The sequence below is a fragment of the Pipistrellus hanaki genome (genome assembly GCF_964339955.1).
Source record: "Pipistrellus hanaki genome assembly, chromosome: 18".
Classification (NCBI taxonomy): domain Eukaryota; kingdom Metazoa; phylum Chordata; class Mammalia; order Chiroptera; family Vespertilionidae; genus Pipistrellus; species Pipistrellus hanaki.
Window position 1 is genome coordinate 32,907,219 of NC_140520.1, and position 16,129 is coordinate 32,923,347.

Sequence of the window (16,129 nt, forward strand, 5' to 3'; positions counted from 1 at the left end):
CTCCGGGCTGCCAACGCAGGCGCCACCAGCCAGGGGCTGCTGAGCAGCTGAAATGTGATTAGTGTGACTGAGGAACTGAATTTTAAATGTTAATTAAGCTACATTTAAAAAGCCCAGGTGCCTGGTGGGAACTCCCTCACGTTGGGGGAACCGTAAAGAAAAGGGGGCAGGGCCAGCCCTGATTGCTTACTTTGGAGCAGACTCCATTCCCAGCCTGAGGGGAACAGCCAGGCGAGTGGGAAAGGGGGGGCACGTCCAGGCAGAGATTTTAGCCTAAAGTGAAGAGGTCAGACAGGCCTGCGGGACTCCAAGTGAACAACCAGTTCAACCAGTCGACCAGTAGTCCCCTTCGGCCACCAGAGGCCCATGCGCAGGGGCCTCCCAGCTCTTGGCCTGACCGCAGAGTGGACACGTGGCTCTGAGCGCCTGGTCCCCCTGGGGCACGGTGGCACTGCGGGGCACACTGGGTTAAGCTGTTCACTTGCCCACAGCCTGCTTTCTTTTAGATTCCAGCCTGCAATCACCGTGGTTCTATAGCTGGAAGGGATGTCAGGGATTCTGGAGTCCAAGTCCTTCATTTTAAAGTAAAAAATCTGGGGAGGGGGGAGAAAAGGAGGTCCTCATATAAGGTGACAGGAGATTTGAGTTTGGGTGGTGAGCACACGGTGCAATATAAGATCTTGTAACATAGAGACCCACACCTGAAACCTACACGTTCATGTGGACCAATGTCGCCCCAATACATTTTAATAAGTAATGATAATAATGATGATGATAAGAAGAAAGAAAGTCAAAGAGCAGAGAGGAAGTCCCTGGCTCAAGGTCAATAAGTAAAGCGAAATTGGGGTTCAATGCGTAAGATGTAGGGGTCAAGGGACCTAAGCTCCCCCCTCAACTCTGCTTTCTATTTTTTTAAAAAATCTGCATTATTATTATTTTTAAAAATATATTTTATTGATGTTTTACAGAGAGGAAGGGAGAGGGAGAGAGAGTTAGAAACATTGATGAGAGAGAAACATTGAGCTGAGCTGAGACCGGTTTGGCTCAATGGATAGAGCGTCGGCTTGGGGACTGAAGGGTCCTGGGTTCGATTCCGGTCAAGGGCATGTACCTTGGTTGCGGGCATATCCCCAGTGGGGGTTGTGCAAGAGGCAGGTGATCGATGACTCTCTCTCATCGATGTTTCTAACTCTCTATCTCTCTCCCTTCCTCTCTGTACAAAATCAATAAAATATATTAAATTAAAAAAAAAAAGAGAGAGAGAAACATTGACCAGCTGCCTCCTGCACACCCTCCACCGGGGGTGTGCCCGCAACCAATGCACATGCCCTTGACCGGAATCAAACCTGGGACCCTTCAGTCTGTAGACCGACGCTCTAGCCACTGAGCCAAACCGGTTTCGGCTCTGCTTTCTGTTGCTGTGCCGTGAGCAAGTGGTTTATTTTCCCCAGGACTCGGCTTCCTCATCTGCAGAATGGGGAGAGGGAATGAACCTCAGAAAGGCTGTAGCACAGAGCATGCAAAGAGGCACCATAGGCCAAGGTGACCGCGCTTGTTATTGTCACTGTGGTGTTTTTGACAGACAGCGAGCCTCCTGCCTGGGGGCAGAGTTGTTTGTTTCTGTGCTTCAGCTATTTCCAGTCTGACCCTGCCCACTTATCAGGACTCTAGGTGGGACCGGAAGATGAATAAAAAGCCTGGGAGCGGATTCTTTCCATTTTGGCTGTCGCCAACTGGTTGTCCAAGGCAGGGAAGGGGTTAAGGTGCCCCCGAAGCTCGCTGGGAGGGCAGCTGCCTCAGCGGGCACTCCGCCTGGACCAGAATATAAGCACCCTTGGTGTTGCCCGGGCAGAGAGGGCCGTGTGGAGGGAAGTTGCTGGAAGAGGCAGGGGAGGACATCGTCCTTCTGGCCTCCTTCCCAGCACATCACAGTGGCAGGATGTTTTATGATTCTGACCCAGCGGGGATCCCTCTCCTCGGGGAGGCTGCCAGCCCCACGCCCTTCTGAATGGCAGGGCCCTCCCACAGGGCCAGAAGGGAACAAGTGGCATTTATGGAGCAGCGCGGAGGGAAGAATGCGAGCTTTGGAGGCAGCAGACCAGACTCACATTCCGGCTCCGACACTTCCTGTGTGACCTTAAGCAAGTTGATGAACCTCTCTGGGCCCCAGGTTTCTTATCCATAAAAATGTTCAGGACAATGCCCATCAGGTAGTGTTGCGGTGCAGAGGAAATGGGGTAGTCGCGGTGAGATGTGTAGCTCAGAGGAGGGAAGCACTCGCTGAGGGGTAGCTGCTACTGTTATTTCTCTGGACCGAGTCCTGGGAGGGGAGGTGGGCCTGCTGACAGCCCTACTGTGCTGAAGCAGCAGCGTTACTGGCACCAGCAACTATGGAAATAGGCCCTCGGTAAATATGGGTAAGTCAAATGAATGAATAATGCCTGGGCTCTCTGCTCTATGGAACCCAGCTGGCAATTTGGCTGGAGCGATTCAGACCTATTAGTGTCCTATATAATGAAAGGCTGATATGCAAATCGACCAAATGGTGGAATGACCGGGCGCTATGACATGCACTGACCACCAGGGGGGCAGACGCTCAACTCAGGAGCTGCCTCCTGGTGGTCAGTGTGCTCCCATGGGGGCAGGGAGAGCCACTCAGCCCAAAGCCGGGCTCACTGCTGATTGGCGGGAGCTTCTCCTGCCTCTGCAGTAGCACTACGGACCCCTCCAGGGATGCCCCATGGGGAATGGACCTAAACCGGCAGTCAGACATCCCCCGAGGGGTCCCAGACTGCAAGAGGGCACAGGCTGGGCTGAGGGATCCCCCACCCCATGCACAAATGTTGTGCACCGGGCCTCTAGTATAAAACCTTGGGCATTTGGACTGACCAGAAAGTTGGCGCTGATGTCAAGAGAACCTGCCCCTGTTTGCCAACATGTCAGCCAGGGGCCTCTTGCTCCCCAAAATGAATGATCTCCCCCAGATCCTGCCTTGGGTTTCTCAAATGGCTCCTTCACCTCTGTCTGGGCTGGAGGAGCCCTGCTCACTGGGGAGACAGGACGCCACCCAGGGAGCTGTTTTGGAAGGGCGGGCAGGATGACGGTCACTCAGAGCTGGGTGGCCAAGCCTCCCAGGGGCCTGCCCAGGCACCTCGGGGCCAAGGTCAGCTTCCTCAGCTCTTCGGTCCTTGCTCCCTCGGCGGGTCTGTGATTTTCATTCAGCATTTCCTATGGACAACTTTTTTTCCAGAAGTGCTATTAAAAAATTTTTCCCGGGACTGATTTCCTAGCTCCGTGGTCGGCAAACTCATTAGTCAACGGAGCCAACTAGCAACAGGACAACGACTGAAATTTCTTTTCAGAGCCCAGTTTTTTAAACTTCTTCTAATGCCACTTCTTCCAAATAGACTAGCCAAGGCCGTGGCATTTTGTGGAAGAGCCACACTCAAGGGGCCAAAAAGCTGCATGTGGCTCATGAGCCGCGGTTTGCCGACCACTGTCCTAGGGCCTCGGGGTCTCATCTTGAGCAGCAGAATTGGCAGTAATAACACTGAGTGCTCATTGTTCGGTGAGGCCTGGGCAGGTGACCCAACCTTGGCTCCAGCGCCCATGGCTGTGATGCAGACAGTCAGTGGATGATCCTGAGGACCCTCCCAGGGCAACCACCGGTGTGTTCTCTGCTGTGCCCGGGGGCTGGCACAGAGCCCTGCAAAGAGCAGATGCTCCATAAGAGTTTGACGAATGAACGAGTGAATCCTGTGAGGTGACGACTCATTTGGTCCCTCCTCATTGAAGTGGGTTGGAAACAGACCAATAATAATGGACACCATGGGTGAAATGGCCTTTGCAGGTGTGGCTCAGTGGATAGAGCGCCAGCCTGTGGACGGAAGGGTCCTGGGTTCGATTCGGTCAAGGGCACATACCTTGGTTGCAGGTTCCCCTCTCGCCCGGGACTCTGGTTGGGGCTTGTGCAGGAGGCAACCAACCAATGTGTTTCACATCCATTTTGGTCTGTTATTTTTGTTTCTCTTCCACTATCTCTAAAAAAACAATGGAAAAATGTTCTCGAATGAGGATTAAAAAAAAAAAAAGTGAAATACTGGTTTGAACGCTGTTGGCTTGTCCGAACTTTCCTGGCTCTCCCTGCGCCCACCCCTCCTGGTGCAGGTGGGGCAGCGGGGCTGAGCAGGCGAGAGGGTGACTCTGTGCTTGTGCTTCCTCACAGGTCTGCCCAGGGGCTGGGAGATGGATTCCACCCGGGAAGGAGCCGTGTATTTCATCAAGTGAGTACGCTCCCGTCTCCCCATGGGCCTGCCTGTGTGCTGGCCACCGGTGCCCTCCTGAGTGGGGAGAAGGCTCAGGGGTCTGGCTTCTCACCGAGGGCTTGGCTGGGGCCGCTCTGTCGCCAGGAGGTGTCACAGACAAACATGGGTGTGTGTGCATGTGCGTGTACGTGCGTGTGTGTGTGTGCGTGTGTGTGTGTGTGTGTGAGGCGTGCGTTTCTGTAGGTGTTGATATTGGCCTGTGAGCGCCAGTGTCAGCCGTGGGAGGTTTCTCAGGGAGGGTGGGGTGGGTGGGGCGCTGGGCTCGGCTGCACGGGTGGGAGGGAGATGCTAACAGAGGAGAGGCTGCTGCAGACACAGGACAAGGGGTCCGAGGAAGGAGACGGCATTGCTGCCACGGGAGACGGGAAGTGAGCCGGTGGGAGGGGAGGGCTGAGTGGGGTGCACACACCGGAAGGTTGGGTGGCCCCTGGGCTGCTTCCCTTGCTCCTGCTCTTCTGGAGGGGGCATTGCGGTCCTGACAGTGCCAGGCGTGTGTCCCGTGCTCTGTGTTTGTCCAGGGGTGGGCCAGCCCCTCGGTGGGCTGGGAGAGCTCATGCTGTCAGCAGCGGAAGGTGCCACCCTCGATGTAACCATGGAAACAGCCCTCCGGGCCGGGATGGTCCACATCTACCCGATCGGACTCCCTTCCCTTTTTCTTGGCCTGGGTCTCGCCACCTCCAGGCTGGGTCCTGGCGTGGCTCCTGTGGGTGAGGCTCGGCATGCTCGGGCCTGTGGGCCTCTCCGTCTGGCCTGGCCTCAGACTCTGCAGGGCTGGGAGAGAAGACGGCCGCCCAGAGGGGGCCCCTACCCTCTTCTTTCCTTCCCCTCTCTCTCTTCTTTGAAATCCTTATCTCCCTGTACCATGAGGTCACCTTTCCATTTCCGCCCCAAGGCCCGCCAGCTCTTACACCAGAGTCTTAAAATCAGCACCAGAGGTGATCTGACAAGTGATCTGTTTGAGAAATTGTTGTGACATCACGCGGCTCTCCTAGCCTGAGCTTTCCCAGAAATTGAACCCAAATTCTTCTTACATCAGTTAGGACTTTGTTCCGTGGCTCCTTGAAGATGCCGTCTTAGCTCTCGATGGTGTGCATTTGGCTCTGAGATTGCTGACGGAGCATTACCATCTCTTCTCATCAGTCACAAATGGCTTTGCACCTGCTATGGTCTGGCCCTGTCTTCCTCTCTCACTGCTGGCCAGCCACGGTGGTTTTCATCCTTTTCCTCATCACGCCAAGTTCATTCCTACCACAGGACCTTTGCATTGGCTGTTCTCTGCCTGGGAACGCTCTCCTCCTTTTTGCCCATCTGCTTCAGCGACCAGTCTAGAGCACGGCCAGCCTAAACTCATTGCCTTCCCATCATCAACACCTACCCCAGGTTCGTTAGCCGCCCCACACGGCAGAACCCTCTGAGACAGGCTTGAGCCCCTCTCCTTCGGCCTCTCAGCTCTCCCGTGTCTCTCAGCCCACCCACTCCTCATCCTGAGTCCATGCCCACGTGAGCTCTCACCTGATTTCCTGCCTCCAGGCCATGCTGCTGCAAGAACGCTCTTTTTCTACAATGCAAATTTGGTCATTTCATTCTCCATTGGAAACCTGTCATGCTTCCAGCTCCAGGATAAACGGAGGCACCCATAAGATCCTGCCTTCTCCAGCCTGGCCTCCCACACTCCCCAGTTTGCCAGACCCAATGGCTGTGGTTCCCTCAACACTCACCTCCCTTCCACGCTTGCCGGTGCTAATCCCTCCTCTCGCACGCCTTTCGTCTGCCTTCGAACACGGAACTCTTCCTTCCAGACTCTGCTCGTTGCGTCACTTCTTTAGGGAAGGAAGCCCACCTGTATTGTAATTGCTCGTTCGCACACGGTCATTTTCCCCAGAGCAGTGGTTCACAGACTTGAGCATGCATCAGAATCTCCCGGAGAGCTTGTTCAGACAGAGAGCTCGGCCCCCACCCCTCGAGTTTCTGATTCAGAGAGTCTGAGAATGTGCATTTCATAACAGGTTCTCAGGTTATGCTGGTACCTCCTTCTCACACTTAGAGAACCACTGTTTCTAGACTGAAAACTCACTAAGGGCAGGACGAACACATGGTCGGAAAGTCTGGAAACAGAGATGATACTATTTTATTACATACTCTAGGCCTGGTGCACAAATTTGTGCACTGGTAGGGTCCAGCTCACCTGTCCCTGATGGGGGCCATCAGGGGCAGGCCGTCTGGGGTGAGGGGCGATGGGTAGGGAAGGCCGGAGCAATGGGCTGCAGGTGTTCTGCCAGTCGGCTCTGCCCCCAACTGGGGTGGGGTGCCCTCTTGGGAGTGGGGCCAGCTGGGGCAAGTGGCTATGGGCATTCCAGGTATTCTGGTCATTCTGCCATTTGGTCGATTTGCATATTACCCTTTCACTGTATAGGATTGTAGCAAACATCAACAAGCCTTCTATTGTGCATTCTTGTCTGTTCCCAGACTTGCTGGCCACTCCACATGTCAGGAGCAGCAGGGGACTCTGAGAGCTGAGCGCCTTACTGCATGATTTCATTTAATCCTCACTCCAGTGTTGTCAGGGAGATGCTATCATCTCTAACTATTTGAGCAAGCAAACTGAGGCTTAGGAACACCTGTTCAATGCTGTGAAGCTTGTAGAAAGCAAAGCTGGGGTCCAGCCCCACATCTCCCCGATTTCCCAGGCTGTGCTCTTAGCAGAATGCTCCACTGTCCCCATCCCTGGCCCGGGGCTCGGACAGGGAGGTGCTCAACAAACCCTGACTGACTGACGGAATGAAGGGCCCACTCTCCTTATCTACAATCCACTCCCTGGAAAGGTTTATGACGTTGGTTGGTGGGTGAGTTAGACACTCTGAGGACCCCAGCCTTACATCACAAGATGTAATAATAAAAGTGAGATAGCCCTAGCCTGTGTGGCTCAGGAAAGATTGCCTGTGCACCGAAGGGTCTCAGATTTGATTCCCGGTCAAGAGCATGTACCTGGGTTGCAGGTTCCATCCCTGACCACAGTGGGGGTGTGTGCAGGAGGCAACCATTCTATGTGCCTTTCATCTCTCTCTCTCTCTCTCTCTCTCTCTCTCTCTCTCTCTCTCTCTCTCTCTCTCTTTCTCTCTCTCTCTCTCCCTCACCCTCACCCTCTCTAAAACGCAATGGAAAAAAATATCCTTGGGTGAGGATTAACAACCAAAAAAAGTGTGGTATTCAGACAATGTGGGAAGCTATTTTTTTCCTCTAGTGCTGATGAGTCAAATTTCAATGAACAAATATTAACCTTTGCCCAGAGTCAGACACAGAACTGTGTCAGTAAGTCCTTCCCTTCATGGTGCTTGGGAGATGGCTCTCATGGTATCTACAACTGGTGTCGTTGCTGAAGCGTACCTGCGGTTTGAAGGTGTCATTTACGGGGAAGGCGTGTTGCAGAGAAAAGAGCAAAACAAAGGGTTAAAATGTGGGTAAAACCCATCGCAAGCCTGTGTGTGTACCGCATCCTTCCAGGAGAGGGAGCCAAAGCACACGTGATTGGCCCGACTAAGGCCTCAAGGGGTTGGTTCAGGATGGCTCCTCAGGCTGACCTGAGCTGGTAGAGCCACATCTCAGCCATGGTGGGTCTGGTAAACTTCTTTCAAAGCGTAAACATCTGGCTCTGCTCCCCGTGGGCCTGCTGAAGCCGCCAGCTGCCGGGCTTGCCAACCTGCCTCCAGTAGCACCTCTCTCTCCAGAGTAGGTGGGGAGGGCGATGTGGCAGGGACCGAGCCACACCCCTGCTGACCCTTGCTCCCAATCTGGGCCCCTGCTGCTCCTCCCACCGGGGTGCGGTGTCCCCATTGGCCATGCCCACCTGGCTCCAACCCTCCTCCCGCCCAGGGAGCCCCACCCAGCCGTTGTCACTTCCTCCTTGTTCTGGCCTGATCACTTCGCCCAGAAGGTGCCAGAATAGGCAGTCCCTCGGTCTGTGCCTCTAGCTCACCCATGAGTTGCTTGCTCATCGCCACACGGGCTGCGGGAGGTAGGGACGCAGAAGCCAGGGCTCTGTGCCCAGGTGGGACACCCCAACCTGTGGGACCCCAGAGGCAGCAGGGCCCCGGGGAAGTGCAGTGGAGGTGCCAAGAGCTGTTCTGCTGACTCCAGAGGGCAGATGGGACACAGGAGAGGTGGCAGGGCAGCATGTCGGGTAGTTAGTGCCCATCCTACCTCTACCCTCCGAAAGGGTAGAACAATAAAGAAGACAGATGAGGAGAAAAGAGAGAGGTCAGGGCTCAGTGCAGACAGGGACACGGAGGCTCGGCATTCAGGTAACTTGTTCAAAGTCCCTCAGCCGGTGAGATGGAGCTGGGTTCACACTCAGGCAGGCCCTCCAAGGTCATTCCTCACACGGCTCCCTTTGGCTCCCCAGTTGCCATGTTCTGGGCGGGAGGGAGCCCATGTGGACGTGGCTGAGTGAGGGATGGGCAGGGCACGTTTGGGTAGCGCCTCTAAGACCCGGTGATGGGAGTGGCCTGGAAGGCAGGGCGGACCTGAGTGTTTAAAGAGTTGCGGACCTTCTCTGGGCATCGGGGCTGTGGCTCCCGAGCAGAAAATAGAACCACTGAGGTATTTTCTTAGGAAGCCATCCTCCTCCTCCTCCTCTTCCTCCTCCTCCTTCTCTTCCTCCTCCTCCTCCTCCTCCTCGTCCTCCTCACACTCTTCCCAGCCCAGATGCTTCTCCTTTGCTGCAGAAACAGAGAATTTCCATTTGGCCCAGGGAGTCTGTTTTCTCTGCTCCACTTCACCGTCCTGGTTGGAACTCTAAGACCCTCTTGCAGTATCTCCTCCATCTTCTCTCCAGAACGAGGGCACTGCCCCCCCCCCCCAGTCCTGCCTTTGGCCTCTCAGCCCCCAAGGCCACCCAGATCCCCCAGAAGCCTCAGTGCATCCCCTCAAGCTTCTCAGGGGATCTGTGGGTTCGACTGCAGCCCTCGCTCTGTCTGCCAAAGAGGGAACCCTCTGAGCAGGCCCATCTGTCCGTCTCCTGCCTTTCCCGGCTGCCTGAGGATTTTGTGGGGTGAGGGCTGGGGTCCTTGTCTCTTCCCCCATCCTCCCTGCCCCCTCCTGGGTGCTGTAGTGTCCGGCCCCAAACTTGCGTTGTTCCATTGGCTCCTCAAGGCCAGAGCTGCCCCCGGAGCCCCGCACGTTTGCCTGTCTGGAAGCCGGCTCTTCCCTGCCGGGACCGCGGCCTTGCCAAATCCTGGGGAGCCAGGACAAGTGGGTTGGGCTTAACCGGTCCCGCCTGGCACTGGGCCTGCACCCGGGACTTCTCTGCCACTCCAGCCAAGTGGCCTTCCCTTGGCTGATGAGATCAGCATCTCAGCTGGGCTGGGGGAGCTGGGGAGGGGACCTCAGGATCCTCTTCCCCCGCCGAAGCTGCAAGCAGGTGCATGCTGCTCTAACCCGGGGTTTCCGCTCCGGCCTGGGAGGGGCAGGACAGTCCTTCCGGCAGCTCTTTGTGGAGTGGAGTGGGGTTTGGATCAGATCCCCTAACACCCGCCCCCCTCCTCCAACAGGGCTCCTCCTGAGCCTCCAGGGAAGTCTGCAATTCTGGTTCTTCCATTAGTAGAGGGTTTTTTTGTTTTTTTTTTTTATAAAGGCTTCAGTTGGTAAAAATGATGCTTATACTCAGCTTATATTTAAAAAGACCCACAGAGAAGTATATGTAGTTGTATTTGAGTGAAGAGGTTTAGTTTAAGAAATTAAGTTGTTCTATTAATAAACATTCAAAACGGAATAACCGTGTGGGTGGGCCCCGCAGACGCCCCTCCTCCAGCCCCTGCCTCCTGAGATGTGCTGTATTCACCTGTTCCAGGCGGCAGCTTCTGGGTCTCTGGGTGGGACTGGCCCGATGAGCTGGCTGGGAAGCTGGGGGGGGGGGGGGGGGGGAGGAGGGGAAAGAGAGACACTCCATGTTCGATCCATCTTTCTGAGTTTGGTTATAAAACTCAATATTTCTATTGCACATATCCATTGTCACAGAGATTCTATTCTTTTCTGGCATCCACAAAAAATGTGAAGAAGAGCCGATACCGGTTTGGCTCAGTGGTAGAGTGTCGGTCTGCGAACTGAGGGGTCCCAGGTTCGATTCTGGTCAAGGGCATGTACATTGGTTGCAGGCACATCCCCAGTGAGGGGTGTGCAGGAGGCAGCTGGTCGATGTTTCTCTCTCATCGACGTTTCTAGCTCTCTATCTCTCTCCCTTCCTCTCTGTAAAATATCAATAAAAATATATATTTTTTAAAAATGTGAAGAGAGGGAAACTGAGGGAGGGAGCTATAGAGAGATACATAGACAGACAGAGGGATAGATAGATCTCTTAATGGTATGGGCTTGTTTACAGCAGAAACCGGGCTGCAGTGCTGCTGTCTGAAGCCGCCCTTCTGCCTCTGATCCTCATAATGCAAAACACAGGTGCCCCCTGGGTCAGCCAGCGTCTCTGCCCAAGGTCCCGGGAGGCCAACTTGGGTGTTGAGGATCTAGGTTCCAGCATCCTGTCATGGACTGCAACCAGCTCTAGAATGTTCTTTCTTTAAGTTCACTGTGTTGGGGTAAGGAAGGGGGGTGTGAGGGCACTAGGGCCCTGACCAAGCCCTCTTGATGCCCAGAGATGTGCCCGCCTCTTGGGTGGACAGCCACAGGGGTGCAGGCCACCAGAGACAGGCCTGGCCAGCCAGAGCCCTGGGCACCTCCCGGCTCCCTGCATTCCGGGTGAAGAACTGGAAAACGCAGCTCACACGGAAAGCGGCCGGACGCCCTGTGGGGGGCAGCCTCGTCCCGGTGGAGGAAGGCCAGGAGGGCCAGGCGGCCGTACCCCTCCCCTCCCGGGGCTGGCGGCATGGGTGGTTAGCAGCTTGTCGCTGGTGTAGATGGAGTTAAACCTTTCCGGGGACTATTTACTCCTGATCCTAAGTGACAGCTTGGGGAGGGAGGGTCACGTGGCCCTGCAATCCCCTCGGGAGCCCACGGAGCATGCCCAGCTGCTTCTGCCTGGGAAAGATGCTGGATCCCGCAGTCCCCGCAGCAGCATCCTCGCCCTGCGCCAGGGACCTGCCAGCCGGGGCGATGACTGATTAGACCCGATCGGACTGGAGCCCCGCTCTTCCTTCCGAAGGGGCCCTGAGGGGCGGGGGAGGAGGACCCCAGCTTGCCGGAGCTGGGGGAGGGGTGCTCTGGGGCCCAGAGAGTTAAAGCGTTCAGCGAGGGGCGCGCACCTCGGAAGCCAGCCGGTGAGTCTGTTTTGATGCATCATGTAGACGAGGTGGGAGGAGGGAGGTTGGGCTCTGGTCCCTGCTGGCAGCCGCCTGTCCGGGCTGCTGGCACCACGATGCCACTGCTTTCTCCTTCCTTATTCTTGGCAGCGTTACTTGGGGATCATGGATTCGGAGAATGCTAATTATAGCCCTCTCTGCGTCCCCCCACCATGCGCACCCCCCCCCCAGGATCCCTAGCAGGGGCTGCTGTGTCTGAATTGCACCTCCTACGTGGGGCCAGCTTGGGGAGGCCAGCTGGGACCCCCCAAACTAGCTGGAGCGAAGAGGCCAGCCCCACCCTGCCTCTGTTCTTGCCAGGAGGACTGTGCCGATGGCCGGCAGGAAGGAAGATGGAGGGAGGGCCCGGGTCAGGCGCAGGTGGGAAGGGCTGGGGTGAATGTCTTTTATGGGCCCAAGATCTCCTAAGGCTCTTGGGCTCCTGGGGGCATCTGATCTCTGGGGTCTATGGTCAGGTGGGGAGCACCTGGAGGATCAGGAGCCGGTGTGTGTGAGGGCATGGGAGGGGGGGCGCTAAGGGGGCAGGTCTAGGTCTACAATATTGGGACCAGGCTGCACCTGGATAAGAGCCTGAGGCTTCTTGTGTGAGGTTCTGGGTGAAGGAACGAGATTGGGGAGCTGGCAGTGAGGGGGGTGAGGGGCTCTTTGTAAGCACAGGCAAGCCAGGGAAGAGCCAGGAGGGAGGGAACTGTCCTAGGGTGCAGGGGTGGGGGGAAGCAATGGGTGGGTATGGGCTCAGAATCAGAGAACAGGGGACTGCAGCCTTCAGGGCTTGGCAATCCTTGCCCATCCCTGTGGGCCCCCGCCCTCATCCGGCCATGTGGGTGGTGCGCTCCACTGGGAGCCCCGGTGAGCCGGTCTCTGCCCGAGCCCCGGGGTCCAGATGTCCAGGGGGCATCACAGGCCACTGCCCTACAGGCCCCCGAACCCTGCCTCCAGGCCCCCTGGAGGAGCAGGGCCTCCACCTCATTGCAGCTGCCGTTAGCACGGGCGGGCCATGAGCAGGTCCTGTGCTGAGAGGCGGGAGGAAGGGCTGCAGGCCCAGGCCTGAGGCTCCTGCCACCCCCGGGGAGCTGGGGGGAGGGGGGCAGCAGGGCCCAGTGGACTGGGAGCCGGCAGCTCTGCGTCTCCTCCCCTCTCGGAACTCGGGGCTGCAGATAGGAATCATGAAAGCCCTGGGTTTTCCCATCAGGGGCCAGGCGGCAAATGTGTTACTCCGAGCGTAATTAATCCTGGGCTGCACAGGCTCCGGACAATGGGGGCTTTTTTTTAATTTAATTTTTTTATTTTGCCAGATCGGCTTCTTTTCCTTCTGTGCAGGAAGGGGACCGTGCAGACGCATTACAGATAATTACCTGCACCCCGGCTGCCTGGGTTGACTTGGGTTCTTGCAGCTCAGAGTCAATGAAGTAATTACTGAGGAAGTCAGTCAACCAGGCAGCCAGCCCTGGCTTTTGGGCCGATCCCAAGGCCTGTGGGACGGAGATGCCCCCACCAGGCCAGGCCTGTGTCCCAGGGCTCAGAGGAGGGGGCTGGCGGGGCCCAGGGCCTGGACTGGGAGAGATGGAATGAGAGTGGGCCCCGGCCAGAGTGAAGACACACGGTGACAGCCAGTTCTGATCCGATGGCCTCTCTGAGCCCATTTCCTCTCTGTCTCCCTGCAGGCCGTGTAGGGAGGGTCCCTGTGGCCCTTGGCACTGAGCATTCCCCATCCCCGCCCCCCCCCCCCCCCCCCCCCGGGATGGTCAGGAGGAAGAAGGCTGAGACGGGGCTGCAGTGCCAGGAGTGGGGCCTGGCTCCTAGAGGTTTTGCTCTGGTCTGAGGCGATCCGGGAGCCAGAGCATCCATGAGATGACTTTGGCAGGCTTGTCTGCAACCTGTTAAAACCAGTTAGAGGCGAGAGGACATACTTTGGGAAACATCAGAATAAACCAGGAGCAGAGAGGAAGAGGAGTTGAGAGCAGGCTGAGAGACCCTGCTCCCGGGGGCCTTCTTCGCACCTTCCAGGGTAGCATTAGCTGACCTCATACACTGACTCTGGTCTGAGTGTTAATGAGAGGGAGTTGGTGCACCAGCCTCGGGGTGATGGAAGGGATGCCCGGCTGGAATTCCAAGACATGGGTTCAAATCCTGGTCCACATGAGCAGCTGTGTGATTTGTAGCAAGTCTTTGTTTTCTGGTGTGAAGCATGGGGTTAGTATCGTTACCCACCTATCCAGTCGACAGCTAGGTGAGTGATGCCGATGGAAGTGCTTTCTGAACGGCAAATAATTACACAAATGTCGTTAGTATCAACATGGGTATTTGAACAAGTTCATCAGAAGGTGATGCTTTGACACCAAGGCCAGACAGGCGCCGAGGGGTTCGTGGGAAATGTGTTTCGGCAGATGGCATTGAGGGTGACCCTCAGACTCTCCCAGGTCATTACCTGAGTCTCGGTTAGGGTCAGTCCTTATTGTGTGAATTCAGGAAATGGGGCCAGGCAGTCAATGCTGACCTGACAAACATCCAGGGACCTTTACTCCTGCAGGGCCTAGGAATCCCCTCCATGGGGGAGCGGAGGTCGCTCCTGAGCTCTGACATCACCAAGTCCACCCGGTCTAGCTTGACATTACCCGAGAACCTAAGTCTAGGATTGCAGCTGCCAATTTGCTTTTATTTTTTTAAATTTATTTTTAAATTTTTTAAAAACTTAAAAAAATTTAAAAACATTTTCTTATTGATTAAGGTTTCACATATTTGTCCTCAACCCTCTATTCCAATCTCGCCCCTCCCCCCCCCCCCATTTCCCACCCCCCTATTGTCCTTGACCACTGATTATGTATGCACACAAGTCCTTCGGTTGATCTCTCCCTTTTATCCCCACCCTCCCTTTGAGGTCCAACAGTCTGACCCATGGCTCCTTATCTCTGGGTCTGTTCTTGTTCATCAGTCTATGTTGTTCACCATTAATTTGCTTCTAATTAGTCTAATACTTGCCTGTTAAAATCCACCTCGCCTCTGGTGGTAAGGTCATTTTACTGATTTTGCTTGGCTCCCGAGTTCTCATCAGCTGGTGTAGATGGAGTTAAACCTTTCCAGGGACTATTTACTCCTGATCCTGGGGGTTCTCGGGGGGGGGGGGGGGGGGTGCGCATGGTGGGGCCATCCAAAGACTGCAGCCAGCCTGCTTGCCTCAGCTGAAATGGTGGCTGCCCCACTGGGCAGCTGAAGGGTTCGTGGCTGGAAGGGAAACCGGCTTTTGGTGAGGTGGGATGGTGGGTGGGACAGTGTGCTGATGGAGGGGACATTAGACGTGTTAGGGTCATATGTAAGGTCTAGAACCCAGGTTCTCTCCTTGGAATCCAATGTTTTTCCTCCTTTGTGCCTCAGTTTCCCAATCTCTGAAATGGGGGTAATAATTCCTGTCCTGCCTGTATCCCTGAGGTTCAAACAAGTTCATGTAGGAAGTGGATCTGTCTAAAACAATGCAACATGAAACGGCTTTATCACATCCAAGTGAGAGCTCTTTAAAGTTACACAGGTGGCCCCGGTGTGCCTGACTACTAGTTTCTGGACCTCTGTCTAGTAATTCCTCGTTCCCACTCAGTCTTCTCATACTGCCCACACTCCCCCCAACCATGGGTGACTGAGGGTGTAGCACATAGTAGTAGGTGCTCAATAGATGTTGGTTGGGTAATATGAGGCTTTGGATGAGAGGAAGTTTGGGGAAACGGTCATGAGAAGCCTTTGGTGTCAGAGGTGGGGCCTTTGTTTCCCATCCTGCTCAGCCCTGCCCCTCCCTTCACTAGACGGGGCTGCTTCAAGGCAAGAGATGGTCCTAGCCATCTCTGTCCTTGTGATGTCGCATGCAGAGCCAGGCACAGAGCAATGGTTTGATCACTGCAACTTGAGTGCATGAATGAATGAGTGAATGAGACAGGGTAATGTGGTAACGAGTGCATGGAATTGAGAGTCAGATGAATAGAGCACTTTCCTTTGGCAAATATTTACTGTCTGTTCACTAGGTACCAGGAAGGTACTAGGCTGTAAATAGGAATTTTCATAGTCTAGTAAGGCGGTAGACGTGTGAGCAAACAGTTGTCTGTGTAGGATTGGGACATAGGTTACATATGTTGGTGGGCAAGAACTGAGAGTGACAATCTCCCAGGGAAAGGTTCCCAAAGGAGGGGACCTGTGGGTGGGTCTCATCAACTTGGAAAAGTCACATAATTTTTTTGGGTGTGGGTTCCCTCAGCTACCACGTGAGCAGACTAAAGTCTCCCTCATAGAGGCAAGGACGAAAGAAAATAATATGAACAAAACATCTGACACCAAATAATCTCTCTCTCTCTCTCTCTCTCTCTCTCTCTTTCTCTCTCTCTCTCTAAATATATATATACTGATTTCAGAAAAAAAGGGAGAGGGAGAGAGAGATAGAAATATCAATGATGAGAGAATCATGGATCGGCTGCCTCCTGCATTCTCCTTACTGGGGATTGAACCCCCAACCTGAGCATATGC

The 16,129-nt window shown here is 55.1% G+C and overlaps 1 protein-coding gene across 15 annotated transcripts in view; it reads left to right on the forward strand.

The window, feature by feature from the left end:
* The window catches only part of PLEKHA6 (pleckstrin homology domain containing A6), a 135,299-nt gene that overhangs the window by 6,568 nt on the left and 112,602 nt on the right, over positions 1 to 16,129 (forward strand). For all 15 annotated transcript variants that reach the window (XR_014793332.1, XM_084865814.1, XM_084865827.1 and 12 more), the window contains exon 3: positions 4,226 to 4,283. Coding sequence is in view for 14 of the 15 variants with exons in the window: in XM_084865814.1 (XP_084721940.1) it covers positions 4,226 to 4,283 (58 nt within the window). In the remaining variant the exon portion in view is untranslated. The remainder of the gene's footprint in view (positions 1 to 4,225; positions 4,284 to 16,129) is intronic.